This window comes from the organism of the source record quoted next, unplaced genomic scaffold, assembly GCF_019419815.1.
Source record: "Pyrus x bretschneideri cultivar Hongxiangsu unplaced genomic scaffold, Pyrus_bretschneideri_v1 Contig41, whole genome shotgun sequence".
Taxonomy (NCBI): Eukaryota; Viridiplantae; Streptophyta; class Magnoliopsida; order Rosales; family Rosaceae; genus Pyrus; species Pyrus x bretschneideri.
Genome location: NW_025999735.1, coordinates 3,538,512 through 3,562,409, shown reverse-complemented (window position 1 = coordinate 3,562,409; position 23,898 = coordinate 3,538,512). Strand labels below are relative to the sequence as shown.

At 38.1% G+C, this 23,898-nt stretch overlaps 4 protein-coding genes across 9 annotated transcripts; all 4 read right to left on the bottom strand.

Moving 5' to 3' along the window:
- Positions 1-516: 516 nt before the first annotated feature.
- On the bottom strand, positions 517-3,436 carry LOC103948526 (pentatricopeptide repeat-containing protein At2g20710, mitochondrial-like). 2 transcript variants are annotated; one of them, XM_009359571.3, is made up of 2 exons: positions 3,055-3,436; positions 517-2,087 (listed from the first exon to the last, which is right to left on the bottom strand). In XM_009359571.3, exons 1-2 carry the CDS (start codon positions 3,322-3,324, stop codon positions 813-815), a joined length of 1,545 nt encoding a protein of 514 aa, XP_009357846.2. In that variant the 5' UTR covers positions 3,325-3,436; the 3' UTR covers positions 517-812. The 2 variants fall into 2 exon arrangements, with proteins under 2 accessions (XP_009357846.2, XP_048422482.1); XM_048566525.1 differs by having other exon boundaries at positions 517-2,080; positions 3,055-3,193.
- Positions 3,437-5,182: 1,746 nt separating this feature from the next.
- Positions 5,183-7,957, bottom strand: LOC103948525 (pentatricopeptide repeat-containing protein At2g20710, mitochondrial). Its single transcript, XM_009359570.3, has 2 exons — positions 7,566-7,957; positions 5,183-6,747 (listed from the first exon to the last, which is right to left on the bottom strand). The coding sequence occupies exons 1-2, from the start codon at positions 7,845-7,847 to the stop codon at positions 5,521-5,523; spliced, it is 1,509 nt and encodes a 502-aa protein (XP_009357845.2). The 5' UTR covers positions 7,848-7,957; the 3' UTR covers positions 5,183-5,520.
- A 2,014-nt stretch (positions 7,958-9,971) lies between these two features.
- LOC103948524 lies at positions 9,972-13,000 on the bottom strand. 4 transcript variants are annotated; one of them, XM_009359569.3, is made up of 4 exons: positions 11,104-12,999; positions 10,662-10,919; positions 10,214-10,333; positions 9,972-10,115 (listed from the first exon to the last, which is right to left on the bottom strand). In XM_009359569.3, the coding sequence occupies exons 1-4, from the start codon at positions 12,211-12,213 to the stop codon at positions 10,068-10,070; spliced, it is 1,536 nt and encodes a 511-aa protein (XP_009357844.2). In that variant the 5' UTR covers positions 12,214-12,999; the 3' UTR covers positions 9,972-10,067. The 4 variants fall into 4 exon arrangements, with proteins under 4 accessions (XP_009357844.2, XP_018503310.2, XP_018503309.2 ...); XM_018647794.2 differs by having other exon boundaries at positions 10,208-10,333; positions 11,104-12,996; XM_018647793.2 differs by having other exon boundaries at positions 9,983-10,137; positions 10,208-10,333; positions 11,104-13,000.
- Positions 13,001-14,613: 1,613 nt separating this feature from the next.
- LOC103948523 (cell division control protein 48 homolog C) lies at positions 14,614-20,164 on the bottom strand. Of its 2 annotated transcripts, XM_009359565.3 has the most exons (10): positions 19,120-20,161; positions 18,359-18,975; positions 18,068-18,220; positions 17,048-17,164; positions 16,801-16,905; positions 15,848-15,913; positions 15,684-15,748; positions 15,377-15,578; positions 15,071-15,208; positions 14,614-14,936 (listed from the first exon to the last, which is right to left on the bottom strand). In XM_009359565.3, the coding sequence occupies exons 1-10, from the start codon at positions 20,075-20,077 to the stop codon at positions 14,877-14,879; spliced, it is 2,481 nt and encodes an 826-aa protein (XP_009357840.3). In that variant the 5' UTR covers positions 20,078-20,161; the 3' UTR covers positions 14,614-14,876. The 2 variants fall into 2 exon arrangements, with proteins under 2 accessions (XP_009357840.3, XP_048422403.1); XM_048566446.1 differs by lacking the exons at positions 14,614-14,936; positions 15,377-15,578 and having other exon boundaries at positions 15,133-15,208; positions 19,120-20,164.
- Between the last annotated feature and the right edge of the window lie 3,734 nt (positions 20,165-23,898).

Sequence of the window (23,898 nt, the reverse complement as noted above, 5' to 3'; positions counted from 1 at the left end):
CTTCTATGGGCCCCGGTTGTGTTAATTAAATGAAAACTTACGTCCGAGATGTTATTGTAACGGTGTCATAAACCAATAAACGCGGTTTCATGTTAACAAGTTAAAGTACACGAATGAGAATCCTCCCCGGATTCTCTTTGTAAGGATCTTGAAAATCTTCAAATCGTATCTGTTTATTGTTGATCGTGCAATCAATTTTCATCAGATACTATTCATATTTAATTTTAAATACGGCGTCCTGCAATAGGCTTAGGACATCGTCTTCCCGGCATACCAGCTTTATATTAGGCACAGATTTATCTGCATCATTGGATATCCGTAGTGACAAACACCTCATATCATTCAGTATTTGCATTCTCTGAATCATTAAATTAAGCGCTATTGTGATTTATCCGAATGCGATTCTAACCTCTGTAAGTTTTAATTACAGAGCATGCATAAGATTATATGTTATAAGAACCAATTACGGACAATAGGCAATATGCGTTGTAAGAACCGATAACGAACAACAGGAAATGACGAAAAGAACAATCCACAGTTCATTTCCTCTTTCGCATTGTTCTTGATGTCAGCTTATTTTAAATTTTTGTGGTTAAATGAAAATCTGTACAAACGTACTTAATCCACCTGAAATACAACGATAACACGAAAGAGAACAAACCTTCCTTTAGTTCTACTGAAAAAGAAATATGGCGTGGACGTTCGCCTTTTGTTGGTTATAGAACCAAACACCTCTACAGAATGAAAACTGGTGCTATCAACCCCTCTGCAATAGTCGATTTCATCAAATCCTCCCAGATGACTATCCTCTTTCAATTTATCAATGCCATAACCTTAGATTCATCATATGTGTAATCTTCAACTTTATCATATGAAGTGGTTGAAAGATGATCACTCCCTTTCAACAATCTCAAAAGTTCTTGTGATACTTCCCCATCTCTTCTATGAAGTTCACCAATAACATACTTATCTAATTTATCACACAAATCAGCTGAAAAATGATCTGTTTCTCTAATTAATCTCGAAAGCTCTTGTGCTACTTCCACGTCTCCCTTCTCTTTCAAGTATTCAAGACACGCAGCCAAAGTTAGATGATTGAACTTCCATCCTGCTCGACTTGCTAATATTGCTTTTTTCATTGTTTCCACTGCCTTATCCATTTGACCATTCATATGATATCCGGTTGCCAAACGAGTCCAAATGCTTGCATCCAGCTCCTTACCGCTCTCTTCAAGCCGCTTTATATATAAATCGGCCTTCTCCAAAAGACCCTTCTTGCAGTATGCAGTGATCAGCAAGTTGGGAATTCGAATGTCAAAGAACTTGGCCACAGATTCCCATTCCTCCACGATCATCTCAGCACTATCAATGTCACCCAGCTTTACTAATGAACTTAGCACACAAAGATAGCCAGAATTGTATAATCCCACCATATTTTTGTACATATTCCAAATACGATAAACCTCATCTTTATTCCCAATAGTAGCATATAAAGTGAGGAGGACTTCATAAGCAAATTTACTTGTTTTATTGCTGATGAGCTGCTCTGATCGCCTAAGCATTGTTGAAGCCTTCTCTAATAAGCCAGCTTTCAAGAACCCATTTGCTGCAATAACATAACCATTCCAGTCTACATTGACCAAAGGATCGGCTTCTATCTTCATTAAAAGCTTCCCCATTCTGTCTATCTCAGCAATGGCTGCATACAAATTCAATAGAATCTTCAATGTATAACTGTCATAATCAATGCCCTTTTCTTCCATCTCCTTTACTAGAATATCTAGTTTTTCATGTTTACCTATCTGAGAATAGAGGGTCAGCATAGCATTATAAGCTACTGATCCCTTCAAATAACCTAACTCGTTCATTTTCTCGAAAATAGTCTCAGCCTTTTCTGAAGATTTATTCTCTACATAGCTGAATAAAAGAGCACCATACACCTTGAAGTTTCTCAGTTGGTCTGGTATGCTATTGAAGTACGCCTCAGCTTGTTGTAGGCCATGAACTTTTGAGATCAAATCTAGCCGAACCGCAATGTCTCCTGGAGTTAGATACTGGTTCCGTGCATCACTCATCCATTCTGAAATCTAAAAGAATAACAGTTCAGGGTCTTCCAGTTTTATCATTTATTTTATTATTGGTCACAATTCAGGGTCCTGTTTAATAACATGCAGAACACATACTATCAACTTGAAATGATTTGAGTTGATCATTGCTTAAGAAAAAACTTCCTAAGAATTTACAAGCACATGACCAGAATCATCTACCACGGTCATCAACACACAAGCATTCACTAGCATCCACAAAAGGAACTACATCATTATGGATTTGTGCTTCATATTATTACGTTTTCAAAGCATTGTCTTGAGAAACTTTACAGGCTGAAACGTGTGAATTCTAGTAGAATTGCATTCTTAGCAGAGTGATGACAGTTGAAAGTTATAAATATCACAAAAAGAGAGCATCTATCGGACACAACCCAAGTACACTTGAAAAGTATACTAATGACAACCACCCTAGAGATGATAATACAATTCAAATCTAGCAGTGTAAAACATATGTGCCAGAACAAGGTGTTGCTTTTACGACGCTTGTTCTTCAACCTCTTGCTAAATGGCAGTCTCTTTATTTGATCAGGAAACAAAGTGTTGTTTTAATGAAGCTTGTATTGTGTATACCCTGTATAGTACACGTAAACCGCACTCATCATATCTGCTTCTCCATCCAAACAATGTTATCTTTTGCTAAAAACGATTTAAAGAATTCTCCGAAAATGATTATGGGTTATCAGAGTTCATTTCACAATCAATTTCATGTCAACAACCTGCACTGTATATGCAAATTAGCTCAAACTTGTGAAATTTTATAAATTGGGTTATCTATTTTCCATCATAATCTTTTCTATACGAATATTTCTACAAAATTTAATCTCACCGGATTCTGTGACTGAAATCAAAGGCTATGATTGACTCCATTCACATTCATTCCATTTTCTATGGCAATATTATACAAAAACTAGCATAAAAACTAAAAAGTTATTTCTTTTTCTTTTACCTGGAGGGCGTGGCTGTGGCGGCGATATTTACGGAACAGCTTGATGAAACTCTGGAGTTCCCATTTCTTTACATCTCTCCCTTCTTCCACCCACTGATTGAGAATCGGTACAACGGAAACCCTAGGATTTCCGGCCCGGGAGATCCTAATGTACAAAGGCTCAAATGGGGGTTGGGAGGAGGCCGCGGCCTTAATTGAGCAAAACAGTGCACGAGAACTCCCAGAAATGGCATTGACACGCCGTGGATTTGAACCAAAAAGCTTAATCATCGAGCCCTAATTTCATAGAGGGTTTGGGAGAAATTGGGAATTTTTGGGTTTAGGGTTTAGCAGTGGACTATGCTAGCTCGACTATTCTCATGTTTTATGTTTCATGTTTGAGACTTCATTCCACATGTTACGGTAAACCGTCACTTGGCAGATCATGTCAATAATATAACAATGTGTCAATTTTTTTTTTTTTTTTATTTTTAAAACAAACGATATTTATCTACGGCAAGCGGGTGGAGAAGTGTGGGAGTGGACTAAGCTTTACAATGGGTTAGCAATAATGTGATTCAACTTCATCTTTGGCAAGAATCGAACTTAAAACCTCTCACTTACCAGTGAAGATGAAAACCATTAGACTGTAGTACTAAGTGACGATAAGCTATATTTTTTTTAAAATGACTTGAGAATGAAAAGAAGTATAAAAACGTATGGTAAATTTTAATGTAAAAATGTTATAATTGTATATAATGACAAAAATAAACATGGTAGTTGGGATGACCGCAATGATGATTGTGGTAATAACATGGTTACAGTGGTAGGTGGCGGGGGATAGCGGTGATGGTTAGAGTGGCAATAGCAGTGGCCGTGTAGTGGTAAATTGTGGCAGTTGAGAAATCCCCTCATTCGTCAGGCACACCATTTTCCTAATGTTGGCTCCACTTCCCGTCACACAACACCAACTCCAATTTATGCTCAACTCCACGTGGAACTAAACATCCTTTTTTGGACTCCCCGGCACAAATGGAGATATCACAATCTGTACTTACAGTAAGAAATGTGAAAGTTCATTCGGACTGGCGAGTTTTATGACTGCTGCCATCATTGTTGCATTATTTACGATAATACAAACTGTTTATTCGTATGTCATAGTAAGTGGCAAATCAATTCATTGGATTGTTAAATGGTACTCGTTAAAACCCATTTAATTTAAATCACCTTTATATATAATTGTGATTGGTAGTGGTGACGATGGTGTAAGTGAAATCAAATTAAATGGGTATTAATGAGTATCCATTAACAACTCAATGAGTTGATTTGCCAACAAGCCGCCAGCTTCCAGCTGGTTTTCCAGTTTTGTTTTCTCTCAATCGCTTTGACAAGTTAGAAACTCTATTTGTTTCTGTTTGAAATAAAACCAACTGATATGCTGGCATGTTATGCAAGTTCGCAATTTCGCTTCCATTTCAGTCTTACCTTGAAAATAATGCGCTTATCCAACTGAAGTGGAAGCGAAACTGCGAAGATGAAATTCATCATTTTAATTGTCAACACAGAGAGAAAAATGCATTCGAAAAACAGAAGATTACACCATGCACAGGTACTTACAGATAACATCAAGGATTCAAAGTGATGTTTATCACTACCTAGAAAACAATCATAAAGGATTTGCACCAAAACGCTGAGAACTCTAACTTATAAGATCGTAAGTGGGAGTTAAAGATTATATAGTACATTCATATATTCAATTTAGGCGGTTAGCATTGATGTTATTTTTATGAGATTAACTTGAGCTGAGTTGTTTGAGGTGGAAAGAGGTCTGAGAACAGGCATATAAACCAAAACTAATAGATCACCTATAAAGATCAGATTACTTCGACGTCTAACCTGAGTTCATGCACTGCATAATTTATCAGATTACAACAAAACAACTCGAAAGATTTACGATTAGAAAACCTAGAGATTGAAATGCAACCCATCATCAAAGGACAGCAGAAAAGTAGAAAGCAACTAAACTTATTTTTTCTTAAAAAAAAATCAACTATGCTTTCTGTAAGCCATTTGCAGCTACTCTGTGAGGAAATAAGTTCTCTACAGGACTACTGTACTTTGTATAGAAAATACAAAAGACAGGTTGGAGTTGAACATAAATTACAACAAAATACTAACATGTTGATTATAAAACACCGATAAAATTGAAAGCCGTTAACAATTAGGATGACTTACTTGATAATATAACCATAATAGTGAGACCAAGTACAGAATATCCCAACTCTAGTAAAAAAATTGAATTGTTTGACAACATTACTTGATGATCTGCAACCGGCTCATGTCTTTATGAATTTGATGTGAATGTGAGATCTAGCAAGAAGAAAATTCCCACTGGAGTTGTTTAGCGATTGTTCTATGGAATTTAAAGTTCTGCTGAATCTTTTGAAACTTCTCCATTTCTCTCACAATGAGAGGAGTTCCAAAAAGCTAACTTGGGCTTGTTTCAATGACCTTATATGCTTCTTCATCAGCAGTAAACCCATCCACTTTCATCTGATCAAGAATTATAGCAACTGATTTTCCAGCTGCAACACTAGCCCTCAGAAGTCTGTGATACAAATCCTCGGACAAAGGACCCAAGTTTTTTAGTAAACTTATTATCTCTTCAATTCCTTCAATATCTCCCTGCCCTTCCAAATAATCCAAACAGGCCGTCAAAGTTGGGGAATGCGGCACCCAGCCTCGCCTACCAACTGAGAGTGCCTTCTTCAACATTTCAACTGCTTTAGGTATTTGCTGCTTCTCTGTATAACCTATTGCTAACACATTCCATGTGCCGGCATAAGGGATTCTTCCTTCCGTGGCCTTGTTTACAACTGATTCTGCCTTATCAAAAAGACCCCTTTTGCAATAGGCAACAAGAAGCCTGTTCAGCACCCGAAAGTCGTATATTTTGCATTGTGACTCCCATTCCTCAAATATCCCTTCAGCCCCCTCAATATCATCCAACTTTGCCAGAGATGAGATCATGCAGCCATATGGTACATCCACTGGTTCATTCGATGGCTTGTATGTATCCCAAACTCTGTAGAGCTCCTCTTTATTGCCAGTACTTGCATAAAGAGTCAGAAGAAATTCTACTGATTTCCTCCCTTGAAGAGGCATCAATCCCTCCAGCATCTTCAGCATTGAAATAGCCTTCTCTGTTAACCCGACTTTTAGATACCCATTTGCTGCCATTGAATATATTTTCCAGTCGACAATTAAGTTTGGATCTTCCTCCATCCTATTTAGGATAGCTTCCATCCCAGGCATGTCAGATGCTGCAATATATGCCATCATTCGATTTCTCAACGTGTACTTGTCAATTGGAATTCCATTCTCTTCCATTTCTTGCATCAGTATGTTGATCTTCTCATATTGTCCATTTTGGGAGTAAAGATTGATCAACATGTTGTAAGGGAATGAGGTTTTTGCCATACCCATCTTCTTCATCTTCTGCATGGTCGCTTCCGCTTTCTCAACAGACCGCTCTTGCACATAAATGCATAGAAGGGCGCCATATGCGTTAAGCGATTTTAAACTTTTTGACAGATTGTTGAAGTAATTTTCTGCATGGTCTAGTCCATGAACTCTGTGGATTAAGTTCAATCTAGCAGCAGCATCACTTGGAGATAAATCAAAATACCTACGATCCGTCATCCATTGGGATATCTAAATAACAAAAGGATGACACAGAATAATTAGAAGCTGGCAGCCTAAACATATTTTGGTAAGGCTAGAATTAATCTTGAGCACAATTCAACGACTGTGATGGTAAAATTCCAAAACAAACCCTCCATGTTGTTATTTGATAAATACGGAATCGTAAAAATGATTGAACCAAAGATATGTCATCTCATATGACTAAATGAGGAAACTATAAATTCATTTCATCTGAAAGAGACAAACTAGAATAGATTAGAATTGGACAGGTCCTTTTGGTTATTTGGCGACACTGCAATCTATCATTTGTAGCACCCAGTTCACCAAATACATATTGGATCTTGTGGTTCTAAAATGGTCCGAGATTTTAATATCTAGATTGCAGATGCCTTAATTTCCCCCCCCCCCCCCCCCCCCCCACCCCACAAAAAAAGACAATGCTGACACCTGAACAACATAACATTCGCAATCAGATGACGAAACTTGCAAAACTGCGAGAACTCCGAAAACTTTCATGGACCGGGGTTGTCTACGACCCATTACAGACGAAATTGAAATAAGAAAATGTGATCACTAGGATTAAAATTCTGGAAGTCAAAAGTAAAGGACTGTCACATGCTAAGAGAGTTAATTTTGATTCAACAATTATAGCATTGAATGCAAACAAATGAATATAAACATTGAATTTGAAATCCCAATATTTATGATAAATAATAAAACCTATGGATACATAACAAAACAAGTTGCAGCAACAACAACAAAATGTCAACAAAAGTAAAAATAAAAAGAAGAAAAGAAATTGGGAAGTGGGTAAGGAAGATATGAACCTCAAGAGCGTGATTGAAGCGTCTAAAGTCCTTCAAGAGCCGAACGAGCGACTGAAGCTGCTGCTTCTCAACAGCCTGACCCTCACTGACCCATTGTTCCAGCACCGGCAGAACTGAGGCTTTTGGGTCTCTGATGACCTTTATGCGGTCATGGAGAGAATTCGACCACGAAGGCGAAGAAGAAGACGAAGAAGAAGGGCGGATTGAATTGAAAAGAGTGTAATTTTTTCGAGGGTTTTGAAGGGAGAAGGAGATGAGCTTGCTCATGCAATTAAGCTTCATTCTCTCTCTGCTAAATGCTAATGGGGAAGTGTGGCTTGGGTTTTGGGGGTTTAAGATCCCTTCAGTTTCTGTTCAGAGGTTCAGAGGAGTCGGGACAGGAATAAGGGCAGAAGATATCCTCCCTTGATAGGCCGTGGGCTGATGAGCCCAAAATTTTCAATTGATCTTTGTTGCACCTCCAATGCCCCAATATTTTTGCTCATCAGCGTCTGACCCTGAGATATGGATCATCCAAGCCACATTAGCATGACGTACTTCTCCTGTTCGAACTGGGGTTTGAAACCAAACTTCTACTCAGGAGGATAGATGGGGCGATTCAGGTGAGATCCAATGTAGATCCAACTTTCAACAATGAGCCCAGTCATTTATACCATATTTGAACGAGTAAAATAAATTTAGAATTTGGATAAAAATCAGAATTTATAAAATGACACACGCAAATTCCATTGTTCGGATTCATAAACATAGAAATTTAAAATTTCTTCATGGAAAAAAAACTTGGAATTTATGACCTCCAATTCATAAGTTTAAATTTCATGTAAATAGGTGTGTCATTTTCCAATTTCTATGAGTGAGAGTTTAAAAATAAAAAAATTATGTATTCAACTTCCATTGTTTTTTTAGATTAACCAAACAAGGAAATTCACAAATTCTACAAAATAAAATCTCATCATTTCAATTTTCGTCATTTTAAAATTCCTTAATAATCTTAAATTTCCTTATCCAAATAAGGTGTTATGGAATTGTTTTTTGTTATTTTCGGAGTGATTTCTACAAATTTTTTCCTCGTGAACTCTCCTTTTAATTATTTTATTTTATTTTATTTATTTATTTTTATAACAATGGAGATGGCGAAAGGTCCTAAAGGAAAAAAATGGTCTGATTTGTTAAAAGATTTATCTCTAACTGATGACTGAGTTATAATTTTATGGAGCTCACCAAGCCATTATTTGCCCAAAAGGGCATCAGGCTAACAAAATGTGGCCCCCCCTCTTAGCCCTTTTCTTGGGAGTCAACTCCTCAGTTACAATAATTGATTTAAATTTAACGACTAGATTTGAAAACATCTAACAGTAATTTTATTAAATCAACTAATAAATTTAAAATATAAACATAAAATTAATAAATTATCAAGGGGTTATTTAGCCCCTTCGATTGAAGACGAAAAATGAGTATGGCCTGACAATGTTCATATAAAAATAATTTTTTGCAGGCTATAATTCTGGACAATGCTATATTTAGCCCTTTCAATTGAAGATAACCTAAGGAGGGGGGGGGGAGGCTTAGTCTCACAACGGGCTACCAATAATGTGTTTCAAATTCACTCGTAGCACTAAGTGACATGAAACCTCTCACAAGAAAAAAAATACTATTAGACCGTAGCACTAAGTGACTTTTATTTAAAATCTTTAAATTGAATAAATCATAATAGCAGAATTAGCGTAAAAAGGATTTAGGCTACATAATCACGATACATAAATTGGTGTGTGTAAATCATTCTTCTCTCTTTATCAAGCGTAATACAATTTTTTTTGCAATCAACTTGTCTTATGTTTTTTCTCTTGTTTAAATAGGTGTGTAAATCATACCACCGATGGATACCCCTTCTTTTATGTTGGAGCTCTCAAATACAAGTGATACATAAAAGTTTTCACAAAATAGGCAGAGTCAAGTTATAAGTTGCAGCCTGGAATAAATTTGAATAGAGATAGCACAAAATAATACACTACCTGAAACGATGAATGATGAATACATGCCGTTTAATACTTGAAACATCGATGCTATCTGTTAAATGCAGTACAAAATAATATACATACCTAGATACAAAAACATATATTGAAATTCAATAGTGTCCCCCAAATTGTATACAACATATATATCATTTATGTACCTGTGTTAGCAACAGGAATGTACAACATATCTCATTAAGCAAACTAATCCAAACTATCCACAAAAGCTAACTGTCACCACGCCACCACACCGGAACCCGAAGCCAATGAGCTCTCAAAAGGCCTCGTGCTAGGTAAAGATGGGAATATACGTATAAGGCTTACAGGATCCACTCCCCTGGACGATGTGAGATGTTACAACCACCTACGCCTGTCTGTCCACTCCCAAGTCCTACTCATATGAACAACATGAGGCCGAGTGCAAACACACATGCTACCGTGAACTACATACAGCTACATGGTTTCCCAGTATTCTCGACACCAACTCTATTCAATCTGCTCTGTAGAAACGCAGCAACTTCAACGGTTTCACCTTTTCCTAGCACAAATAAATTGAAAGACTAAAACTTGAATTTTCTATTGACTGTAATTAATCTCAATTTTAAAAGGAAATCAGGTGCAGTAACCTACAGAAACCTCAATTCCTTCTTCAGATTGGGAAGGGAAGTGAAATCCCGTCGAGCAATTCTCCAACATTTCAGGACTCTTCATCCATGCTCTACGTGCATCACTCACCTTTATCTTATACTTGAATAGCTGTGATACAGACAAAATCTACGGATTAGACTGCTAAGGTCATTTCCCTGCCTAGCTCTCTTTGAGAATCATAAGTGAGTTTTCTGAAAAGCTGGATATCACGTGCATGCTCTGTCACATTACAGGCATGAAAAATATAATAGGTTTGGCTTGCCAAAAATTAATAATGAAATCTTTAGTCCTTGATTCCCATTCCCCCAAAACCGGAGAAGTAGTTTTCATGTATTTCAAACTTTAAGTTAATGTAGAAACTCGAAGGAAGCAAAAAACAAAGGAAAAGTATAATATAGTAGAATTCAACTACGTAATTGTCGTGCAATCTGAATACCTGAGACAAAGGGAGATTTGGTTTCTCCAGGTCATCGTTATCTATTAGGCTACCAGTGCCCTGACACTCTGGGCAGAATACAGAATTCAGTTGTAAGCTCAAAGCTATCAACTGATCATCTTTTCCATTGCACTTAGCTGCAGTTTTTCTCCTAGATCTTCTCCTGACTTTTGAACTAGCGGACTGATTCGTGATCATCTCAACTTCACACAAAAGTATCCAGTGTATAAGGCAGGAAGTATGAAACACGTGAAAAGCCTGCATGCACATAAATAAAAAATGATGCTAACTACTTTCTTTTGAGAAAGAAAGAGAAAGAGAAACAAACTCTCTTGCGGAATTAAATACATAGATTTACGATATTAAAAAGATAGAGGGTTAAGATGGGTGGGGGTGTGGAGGACAGGAAGAAAAAGAAGACGATGCAAGTTGTGGGACTCACCCCATTCACATTTCGACTACTGCAAGCGAGCCTTCCTGTCTTCAAATTTATGAGAGTGGCTACATCTTTCCCAGGAAGCATCTTCTGTTGACAGATATCACACGTTCTGCCCGAAGCTAAACGCTGTTGCCGTCTTAACTCTCTCCTTATAGACTTGTTAATAAATCTTGTGTGCAGAAGATCATCATACCGTTCTAAAAGCAATCTTGACGTTGCACCGCTGGAAGCAGATGAATCTTCCCCACATGAATCAAACTGATTACTTAGAGATTCGCTAATATCCTCAGGGTCAGAGAAGAATTTCTTTCTCTTACCACTGCTGCATTCACCATTCTCTGTTTCTTCTGTAGGACTGGATGAAAGAAGCATCTTTACATCATCAAGTAATCCCTTCCTACCTAAATCAATATTGTAACTGAAGGTAACGACCGCAAAGTCATGCTCAGGAACCTTGAGTAAATCATTGCTATCTGTCCTTTTCCCCAACCATTCACACCATATTCTACTAATACAATTTGACAGCTCATCCTTCTCGAGGAGCCTTGCAGCAATTTGTCCAAAGCCTACCTGCTTCACTTCTATGTCAGTAATTTCATCCCTAAACAGAATATGAGGAATCGCCACGGAGGAGTTCGCTCCATCAGAATGCTCATTACATTCATGACCACCAGCACCAAAATTCCCATTGCCATTAGATATCAAATTTTCCCCATATTTGACAACAGCAAGATTGTTTTCATTGTCATGAGACTCCATAATCTTACATTTATTGCCATCTGGAACCACCAACTGCTTATCAGTCTCATCTGAATTATGAAAGAAAACCATACCGTCATTAAAAGGCCACGGGTTTGATTGCAAGAGAGTAACCTTAGCAGCAGCTAACCTGTCATTGTGAAGATTACCCTTCAAGTGATCAAACAGCACCTTATCACTATAACATGGCGCAAGGCACAAAGTGCAGAAGAAAATGAACTTTTTCCCCTTTTCTCGTAGCTCAACATATGTGTGCCCTTGTGACCTCACGTTGCGAAGAATTGTTCTTGTTGCTTGCTCTCTAAGACTACTAGCACTAGTCTTTGGAAACCCAACGTCCCACCTTCCCGCCATCAAAGTCTGCCGAAAACTAAGTTCAACTTCGAATGCCAAAGCACCCAAAATTCAAGCTCAAATTCAAATATATCCACTAGCATCCATAGATGAAGAGCTTTCAACAACCATATGAAACTCGATTAAACTCAAATTACAAGAACTTCTTTATATTCCCAACAACTCAAAATGAAACTTTCCCTAGGGTTACTCAATAGGTAATAGCCCCGGTCAATTGACAATTCTAGTGAAAACCTAAGAAGCTCAAACTGGACAAGAATTTTCTAGAAACCCTAGAATTCATATACGAACCTCCGTTCCTCACAAAGATAGACAGAACTTCCAAAAACAAAAATTATCCGAAATTCACCGAACCCCTAGAGTTTCCGTTCCCAATTCTTTAAGTTCGAGGTCAAATACAGCAACACAGCAAGTACAACCCTAAAACAAGGAAAATCTAGAAATTAGCAGAGGAAACCCTAAAATTACATATTCGTAGCGTACTCTGTATAGGATCCTTGAGGAAGTGCGGGGTTCGTCGGTCGGATTGAAGCGCGTAACGAGCGATGAAGAGAATCAAACGAGAGGTGGAGTCCTCCATGGCCATCTCCATTGCAGTCGAAGGTCGAACTTCGTAGCTGTTTGGAGAGGGAGAGAGTGGGGGAAATGGAATGGGAGAGAAGGAGGAGAAGGAAAGCAAGGCTGTTGAGATTTCAATTTCCAGATTAAACTAGTTTTCTGCTTCACGTTATCTATTTTGAATAATAATTTGTGAGGGTATGACATGATTAGTTACAAATACGAAAGCAGAGGAAAGGAGAGACGTATATTCGAATTTCGGACAGAACGGATAAGAGTGAATTTTTCTTTTTTTTTTTTTTTTTTTTTTTTCACAAGACGTAATTTGTGGTTAAGATCATTTTTAATTCTTGTGTTAAAACTTAAAATTTTTAATCTAAAAATAATTTTTCTGCTTGAACGTTTCTGGATTAAATTTTCAAATTATTAAATAATGAATATAGGATAATTTTCTCTTAAAGTAACTATTGAAAAAAAAAATTTATGTTAATTTAATTTTATGAACATTTTAACTTAGAAATATTTAGATTCCAATAAATATTAAAAAGTCATTAAATCGACATCATGAAAATTGTAGAACACTATAAAAGAATATGAAACACATTTAAATTTGGATCGTTAGATTATTTTTTTTAACGTTATATTTAATCATATTAGATTTTAGTTATTAGATTTAATGAATTTATGAATATATAACTAAAAAAAACACATATATGAAGGGCTAGTCCCTAACCCCAAAGGTAATTTTGACCTAAATTTGTCCCAAAAATTAGTGTTGGGTTAAAATTCATATTTGGCCCAAGGGTTAGAGCAAGTTGGGATAGGTTTAGAACCTAAATTTGAGTTGGTTTGGTATTGATGTGCTTTGAAAAAAAAAAAAACTGCTTTTGCTGTGATGTGAGAATAAGCTCATTTTTGCTACTTCACGTTTTCAGCTTTTTTTCACCCAAAACTATGAAAATAAGTTGTTTTTAAGTATTTACCAAATATATTTTTGAGCTCAGCTTTTTTGATACCCACTTTTTATAAAAGCATATCAGTACCAAACCAGTATTTACTCTAAGAGTTGGAATAGCTGCGTACTTTGTTTGGATTTTTTATTTTAATTATAATTTTTATTGCTAATTGCCTGCTTTTTTATTTTATCTCCACACCTTCTCTCCATCTTCCCTGATTTGCTTTGGCCCTTGATTTTTGGTCTCTTTATTTTGAGCTTGTGTTGAGTTTAGTTCACAGCTTTGTCTTAGTTTATGTTGGTGTTTGTCCCAGATTTGGGTTTTACGTCATTTGACACTACTTTTCAACCATTAACCACTGTCAAAATGTGAAGTCGGGTTGCGTACGGCCTTTGGGTTTCTTGCTGGGTTTGCTTTCTTGATCGCATTGATATTATTTGTTCTTGGTGCTGCCATCTAGGTTTTCGGCTTAGTAATTCTCTGTGATTTCCATTTTGTTTTTCCTCATCGTCTTCCTTCAAGAAAGAAAAAACAGCTACATTACGGTTTATGTACCAACGAACATAATGTGCATGTGCTCTTTATACATGAAATTATCAACATATATTTGATATGAAATCATTTTTGGTTATATTTGACGGAAGTCTTCCAGGGAAGGGATCCTTTTTTTTTTTTTTTTTTTTTTTTTTTTTAAATGAGGATTAGTTGTAAGGTTCACACCACATCAAACTTTAACAATCCGAACTATCTATTTTTCAAGTTGTACCTCATAGATCATCCTTACAAAATATTAGCCAAATCGGAAATATTTAAGACATCTAATTGAATTCAAAGAAATGAACCAATACTTTGTTGTATAAGAAACAATAAAATTTAATCTTGCTAATTAAATAAGCAAATGATTTCAGATTGAATTGAATTTTTGCAAAGATAATCTATGAATCGAGACTTACAACATAGATAGTTTGGATCATTAAAATTCGATGTGGAGTGAGCTCCACACCTAATTCTCATTTTTTTCAAAAAATGGAGTTCCCTTTACATAAAAGGCCTGTATATTTGATATCAAAATTTGCTTTCTTCTCACACATTCTCTCACTGTTGCTCTAAGAACATTTACAACATACTCTTCAATGCGACACTTGTGGCTTATGTTTTGTTTCTTGGTGCTTTGAGGCTCTCACCAAATCTCTGGTAGTATTGCATTTGCTGTTTACAAACCAATGGAAAATGGAACTTCAATAATCGTGTTACGAAAAAAAAAAAAAAAAAAAAAAAAAGGAATTATTTCGTTGAAGGTACTAGGCATATGAAAATCAAACATCGGCACTACTTATCCGTACCTGGTCAGTTACAGATGGTGCCATCTTAGCCAGTGCTTGCTCAAAGTGAGATTCTTTTATCGTCCATGGAGATGCATCTGAACTCCTCCCAGGTAATGTCAATTTCTCTTCAAGAGCAGCCATAGCAGCTTCATTCATCTGCACCACTTGATACGTCAGAGAGAATCCCAATCACATCTCATCCCCTTTTTTTTTCCTCCCCGCCAATCAAAGAGAGTTAAGGAAAACTCAACTCCAATTGAAATATTAAACTTAAACATCACAAACAAAAGAAAGAATAGCACAGATATTTAAGCATAGACGAACCAGTGCAGCAAGATCTGCTCCACTAAAATTTTCACATGTTTCCCTTTGTCCAATCTCCCTCAAATCTATACTCTCATCAATAGGCTTCTTCCTTGCAAGAGCTTTTAAGATCAAACCCCGCTCATCTTTTGTGGGAGGGGCAACATAAATAAGTTTACCAAACCTACCAGGCCGCAGAACAGCACGGTCCATTACATCGGGTCTGACACAAGGTATCACATATAAGAGATGCAGAATGATATTCCTTCATATCAACTAAAACTGAATTATATCAACTAAACCTGAAGAATAAATAAATGAGCTTTACCTATTAGTGGCACCAATTACAAATACACCTCGTCGCTGCTCTGCGCCATCTAACTCTATAAGTAGCTGCAATTGTAGGCAGTCAGTTCATTCTATTCATAAATGAATGAAAAACGAATAATTTTCTGGGCAGTCAGTTCCAGACTACCTTTGCAATTAATTTACCTGGTTCAGTAGCCGCTCAACAACCCATCCCCCTTCTTTCCCCCGCTTTGTTGTTAAAGCATCCACCTGTCAATAAGTGAGGGAAAAAGCTTTAAAACGCTATGAAATGTAGGACATATTTTCCATGTCAAGATACGTGAGGACATGAAGTGTAATGCACCTAGTTTCAAACAATCATTTGGATACCTCAGAAATTCAATGTAATGTGTTCAGAAAGAGTGCTAAAACAAATGAGATATTAAACATCATTAGATAGATCTGTATCCTATATTCCTATATAAAAATTATAATTAAAAAAAACACGCACACATGCATTGTCCTCGTGTCTGATTTTTGTAAGTAGACAAGATGGACATCACATCAGTGTTGGACATCAGTGTCAACACCCGGCAATAATGTCGATGCTCACAACAGTATCTAGAAAGTTTAGTTAAATCAGTGAAATTAAAACAACTCCTGCTATTACACACCGTTCTCTCCAAGAAGGTCCCCCTGTAAGTTTTTACAAGAAGCTGCAAACATGTAGGTGAATGACACAAGAAGAACGCCAAATGTTCAGAAGGGTAATGTGCTCAAAAAAATTTCATTTGGTTGACTTCTCAACCAGTTCATTTGGAGGTCAGAATGGAAATATAAATATGGAGAACCACAACCATATCATATAACTTTGTGCAAAAGAAAATTTTCGTAATGTCCTGACTCCTGAAATATTCCAAAGGTTTAGCTTTCTCAAATGATATGGTGATGTGAAATGAGGTTCATTCGAGCACTATGTAGGACCAACAGTTGTTAATGACACTCCAACGCAATCCTCTCTACATACAATTGAATCCAACTTCATCATGATAATCCAGTAATCTATTCCTTTATATAATTAAATGTTCAGATGAAATGATACAAGCCTACGGAAGCCGATAGTATTACTAACATTTGTCAATGAGAGAATCACAAACCTCGTCAAAGAAAAGTATACACGGTGAGCATGTCCTCGCACGACTAAACAATGTCCGAACTGCCAATTCACTTTCTCCAACATATTTATTCAAAAGTTCAGGGCCCTAACCAGTTAAAAAAGCCATGTCAACCAAATGGATCCTCTCAAATTATGCAAAAACATACATTGAATGTCCACTGTTACAGCGACCTACATTAATAACCCAATATTTCAATAACATTCATCGGGAAAAGTCAATGACCGACCTTAATGTGAATGAAATTTGCTCCTGCTTCATTAGCGACAGCCTTTGCTATCAGTGTTTTACCACATCCAGGAGGCCCATAGAGCAGAAATCCCGTTTCTAAATCTACTCCAAATTCCTGAAAGCACAAATCATTTCAAAATCATAATTAGCCACTTGACAGCAGACTTAAATAAATAGACGAAGGTACATGCAGGAATACAGTATGAAGCAGTGACCCAACAATATATGCCATATAATACTAAATATTCACATATAGCATGTCGTGCGATACATTAATGTCTCAACCGAGGGTAATGTTTTTATTTAAGTTTCTAAAAGTTCAGAGTGTGTTTCAGTAAGAATTACATCAAATTTCTCTGATAGTTCTTCCTGGAGATAGTCATGTTTAAGCGAAGTGTGCAACTTTTTCGATAAAGTTAAAAACAGCTAATGAAAATGTTTGGCATTCTATTCTTTTCCATAGATTAGTAAGTTCTCCAAAACATCACCCAAGCAAGCCATTTCACCAATTGAGATATGTTTAAGGTGACATGTTAGGCTCTTTTTACTTGCAATTAGCGAACGGTATTGGCTTACTAAGGAATGTGACGCCATCCTGTAAATATTGTATTTAACTAGCCAAAAATGCCGCAGAAAATATGTTCAGAAAGAAAATTGGGGTTAAAAGTAACACATACAGATGAAAAATAATTTTCTACCGAAGTATGCACCATAATCATTGAGCTATGAAGTGTGGAGAGTTGAGCATCATTATTAAAATTTAAAAGTAGAAGAAATGGGTAAAGGAGATTCATGTTGATCATCAGTGATTATTTCCTTAGATCTTTTAGATCATAGCAAGCCATTCCAAGGCACAATTTTTTAAATAAAAAATATAACTTTCTTCTACAAACACACAATGTACTAGCCATTCCGAGACAAAGTTTTGAATAAAAGAAACAAACATCTTAATTTGGAAACACATACACAGAGATTAGGAAAAAAAGATAAAACAACAGAAAATGAAAATATGAATTACCTCATAGTTCTCAGGATATTTAACACGCCTAACAATATAGCGATCAAATTCCTGCCTTAAAAGATCTAACCCACCAACATCTTCCCATTTTACATTAGGAATTGCAGAGAACCCTTCTCTTTTGGACGAGGGCTGAACCACTTCAACTGCTTCCTGCAGAAATGAACATGATAACACCATTACCACGAGAAATTTAATGCACAAATAAGAATAACTGGTTTTTACCTCAATAGGTAACTATGTAAGTCAAAACATGGGGAGAAAGGGTAAAGGTAGTTAATTTTGGAATACCTCAAAATCAGCCATAGTAATAGTGAGCTTTTCCATTTCTTCAGGCAACCATGGTTGCATCCACCACTCTTCATTGCATTCCTTGTCCATGGTATCTATAGATATATCAGCCTTCCTCTTGTGTATAATCCTTTTCATGGCAATATTGCCGGCCCTGTCAGCCAGGGCTTTCAAATCAGCCCCAACAAACCCTGGTGTAGACCTGGCTATTTTAAGAAGATCAAAAGAACCTTCAAGTTTTAGATTGCGCGTAAGTACAGAAAGAATCTTAACCCTAGCATTTTCATCTGGAACGCCTAAAACAATCTCACGGTCAAATCGGCCAGGTCTCCTTAAAGCATGGTCAACAGCATCAGGCCTATTGGTTGCTCCAATTACAAGAACATAGCCAGACTTGTTATCTGAAATTTGAGAGTTGGAATCTTCATCAGCCGGTTGTACAAGCCTATGAGATTCATCCATACAAGTCATTAGTTGTGTGACAATTCGCCTCTCCATCTCACGCTGCAAACTCTCTCTTTTTGAAGCAATTGCATCAATTTCATCAATAAACACAATTGAAGGGGCAGTTCTGTAAGCTTTAGAAAAAAGATCTCGTATATTTTCTTCAGATGCACCTACAATTTACGATAGCCATGGCAACATATTACATATTACAATTTTACAACAAAAATTTCACAAACATAAGAACCTTAACAGTACAACATTTTTCAGCTTGAATGATTCAGTCATTGAAACTATGAAGTGAGTAATGCTAAAACCTGAAACACCAGAGACTACTTCGGTGGCAGAAATCTTATAGAAGGGAATGCCGGTTTCATTGGCAATGGCATGAGCTAATTTGGTCTTGCCACACCCGGGCGGGCCATACAACAGAATCCCAGACATTGGCCTAACTCCGAGCCACCGTGGCAGCTCTGGATGGCGAAGTGGCACAATCACCTCCATCTTCAGCTCCTCTATCACCTTCTCCAACCCACCCAAGTCTCTAAACCTCGGCCCCTCACTCCCCTTCACCTCAACACCTCTGGAAACCGATCCCTTAGCTTCAGATTCCCGAAATGTTTCTCGCCCCCCTTGCCCTCCGTTTCCGCTCATCAACCTAACTTTCTCACGACCAGGAAGCTCAATTTCTACATTCTTCTCCTTCTGGTCCTCGGGCGCCTTGGGCTTCAAGGCGCTGCTGGATCCCATATATGATGCTCGGAGGCTCGATTTCATCACATCAAACTCCGGTTCCACTTTCTCGCTATATATGGCGTCGTCCAATGTCGACAACGCCTCCTCCTCATAATCATCATCAGACGATGTAGATGGACGGTCACCATGGCTTTGGCGAATCCTTCTGACGTGCGCAGTCTCTATCCGCTGCAATCTCTCCTCCATCTTATTGGCCCTCCGCCGTCTCTTGGAATTGCTATGGTCCACTTCATCTTCGTCTTCGTCAGCGTCTTCGTCGTCTTCTAGGTCGCTGACATGGATTAGGGTTTTGGATTGCTTGAAGGAAGGCGAGTCTAGGGTTTTCTGGACCAACTTGGTGAAAGACTGGAGCTTGATGCGGTGGTAGTCTTTGTAATTAGTGCGAAGTTTGCCGACGATTTCGTCGAGAGAGGAGGAGCGGAGGTGCTTGAAGGTCTCCAGACGACAACGGAGAACCTTCTGCTTTTGGTCGGAGAGGGATATCCCTCCTCCGTCGAACTTTCTTCCCGTCTTCTTCATCTCTACTTTGGCTACGTTGGAACACACACAGTGAACTCGATTGAAACGTGAGGCGCGCTTAATTAGGGTTTTTGGGTTTTAGGTGGCGATCAAAACGGTGCTGTTTGGTGGTTTTGTTTGTATAATTTTTATTTTGACTTATTTTTAACTATTTTCCTTGAAATTCGATTTCGGTCTCACTTTAGTTCTTAAAATTCAAAAGTTGTCACTTTTTACTTCCTAAAACTCGATTTTGATCTCATTTTACTTCCTGAAATTTAATAGTCATCACTTTACTTCCTGAAACTTAGAATTTTATTGCCTTGTTTCTATTTTTTTGAAATAAGTTCATTCATTCAAAAATTTATAATTAGTAATTCTTCAAACTTCCCCCTGGAATAAATGAATAGTGAAAATGAACATAAATAATAAGGCCCAATTAGGGTTGGGTTTGGTTCGAAATGGTTCGGTTTTTTTGCCAAAATCGAAATCAAACAGAAACTTCAGTTTTTCCATGAATTCTATTTTTTTTTTTTTTTTTTATCTGGAGCTTGAAGCACATGCTTCCCTTCCTTGAGCATCCTCAGTGAGAAATCAACCTGCAACATGCCCTAATCAAAATATTTGAACTTCAAGTGAGAAGTCAACTTAACTCATGCTTTTCAGTTTTCATCTCTGCATTACACAATATTATACAAAAGCTTAATACTTACGGATTGTAAACACGGTTGGAGCATTTGAGCGGAAACAAGAAAAACCCAATAGTAGAAAAACTAATTCAGAAACCACAAACCAAAAAACTCAACCTAATTTACCAAATTAAAATCAACCAAAACGAAAAAAAATCAATCTTTTTTCTAAATTAATAGTAAAAAAAAGGAAGAGATTGTGAACCCGCATAAGCAAGCATTAGAGGAGCAACAATGGCAGGTGCGCTGACAAAAAGTGTCAAGCCATTGCAAGGCCAAGTTGAAGTAATTGAACTCCCTCTGCCCTCCTCCTCTACTTCCGATTCAAAAGGGGCAAGGGAAAATTATGGTTTGGAAGAAGGAATCCGCGAAGAGGACAGGAGAAGACTGGAGGGAAAGTGATTTGGAGGAAGAGAGGAATGAGAGAAAGAGACACTAAGGAAGCAGAGAGAGAAAGAAAGCAGCGGAGGGGAAAGAAAGTGTTTAAGAAAATCAAGAGGTGAAAACTGAAATAGGAGAGAGTGACTGCTAGGGTTTGTAAACTTTAGAAATTTTACAAAGCATTAAAGATTAGAATACCTATAAATAACTTACTGGTACAATTATACCAACACAAAACCTACAGTCAAGTTGGCTTGAAGCAAGTATCCTCAACCTAGAAGGAAGGGATTCGAATCCTCATGCCACCAGGTTTTGAGTATTTATATATGATTTTCATATATCGGTTCGGTTTGGTTTAGTCAGGTTCAATTTTCGAACCTCAAAAATCGAAATTGAACCAACCAGATTTGGTTTTATTCGGTTTGACAGCTTCGGTTTGTTTTTTTTTCGGTTTGATTTTTTAGGTCTCGGTTCAGTTTTCGGTCTTTTTTTTTCGGTTTTTGATTTTTCAAACCCACCATTTGGCCCAATATATGGTACAACGAAAGTCCCTCAAGTCTTCAGTTAAGAGAGTATTTTGGCTGGAGACTTCAAATCCAATCTATGTGCGGGCAGAAATGACTAGATGTTGTCCAGAATCGGTACTCGACATGAGGCTGTGCTCAACGTGAAGCGATACTTAGCTAAAGGTAGCATATGTTGCAAGGCTGCTCGGCTAGAGGCGGTGCTCGCGGCGAGGTGGTTACTCAGCTGGGGGTTATGCTCGTTGCAAGACGGCTCGACTCGCAGCATTCCTTGTTGCAAGTATCTATCTATGTGAGTGTGCGCTCAATATGAGTTAACTCTTGACATGACTTGGGTCCGCTTTTTGGGTTCGCATATTGGGTTTATGTGTCGGGTGCGCAGATCGAGTCCACACATCGGGTTTTTGAGTCGGGGTCATAATAGGGTCTTTGAATTGCGTCCATAAGTTGGGTCCGTGAGTCAGGGTCCGTGTAACGACCCGTCTTGAATTTTACATTTTAATTAGCTAAATTTACAAAAATATCCCTAATGACGAAAACGTTGACTTTCGTTGACTCTCGTTCTATGATATGTAAGAACTTTTCTTTCAATTTATTCACGTAGCACTCGTTGATACAAACATGTAGGCATGTGCATAATTGATTTGGAATTAAAACGAAGTTTCTACGAATTTTTAAACGTCATGGGCATTTTGGTAATTTCACAATAGGAGATATTTCTCCACTTTGGACCATCCACAAGCTGACACGTGGCAGTTTTACCCCATTTTCTAGGGTGTTCTTTTCTGTCCCGTGTGTGTAACATCCCACATCGCCCAGGGGAGTGGATCTTGTAAGCCTTATATGTATATTCCCATCTCTACCTAGCACGAGGCCTTTTGGGAGCTCACTAGCTTCGGATTCCATAGGAACTCTGAGTTACGCGAGTTCGCGCGAGAGCATTCCCAGGATGGGTGACCCACTGGGAAGTTCTTGTGTGAGTTCCCAGAAACAAAACTGTGAGGGCGTGGTCGAGGCCCAAAGCGGACAATATCGTGCTACGGTGGAGTCGAGCCCGGGATGTGGTGGGGGTTGGGCTGGGATGTGACAATTTGGTATCAGAGTCAATCCTTGACCGGAAGTGTGCCAAGGAGGACGCCGGGCCCCTAAGGGGGTGGATTGTAACATCCCACATCTCTCAGGGGATTGGATCATGTAAGCCTTATATGTATATTCACATCTCTACCTAGCACGAGGCCTTTTGGGGGCTCACTAGCTTCGGATTTCATCAGAACTCCGAGTTAAGCGAGTTTGCACGAGAACATTCCTAGGATGGGTGACCCACTGGGAAGTTCTTGTGTGAGTTCCCAGAAACAAAACCATGAGGGCGTGGTTAGGGGCCAAAGTGGACAATATCGTGCTATAGTGGAGTTGAGCCCGGGCCGGGATGTGACAGTGTGTCTCCCTCCCCCTTTTACTTTTCTTTCCATTTTCTTCTTCCCTTACTCTCCATCTTATCTCTCTCTTTCTCCCGTGCACCATCCCTTTCTTAACCGAAGAACATACGCACCCATACATTAACAAACAAACAACACCAACCCTCCACCCTTCCTAGCCTCTATGGTGAGGTCTTGAACCAAAAATTTAGGAGAAAAACTTGTTGGAAAACCCTTTTCCCGAGCTGCACTATGCAATGAACTTCTCCAGCGAATTCTGACCATTTTCGGCTAAGGTAAGCCTTAAAATTGGTCCCTACCGTTGTAGATCGTGTCTAAGTTCACGATTAGTAAGTTTTTGGGTGGTTTTGGTAATGTAGGAACTCGAAAAACACTAGGGAAGTCACTGTGCAAAATCTGGAATTTCAAAACCGTGGTCGTTTGGCCATGTTCCAACCATTTTTTCGGCCAACTTCGATCCCCGTTAGGCCTCTCTTTTCCACATTCTAAACTACATTTTGGCTTTTGAATAACTCGATTTGGGCTTGTATCAAGCTCGGAATGAGCTCTTGAAGTTGGTGGAAAAATTTGAAAAAATTACAGAAATTCGAAAAAGGCGAGTACAAGTGTACTTGCTGCGCGTGGAGTGCACGACTTCGTCGGAGGCACTATGCTCCATTGCCATCCACAACGACAACCACAGCGGCGCCGACGACTTTTTCAGCCAACCTTCATGTTACTCAACTCGACATGTGGCCTTCCAGGCAGCAATCCCATGCGGCGATGCGTATGGGAACCCAAGGTCCCTTCTTAGGTTTTTCGACGTCCATTTT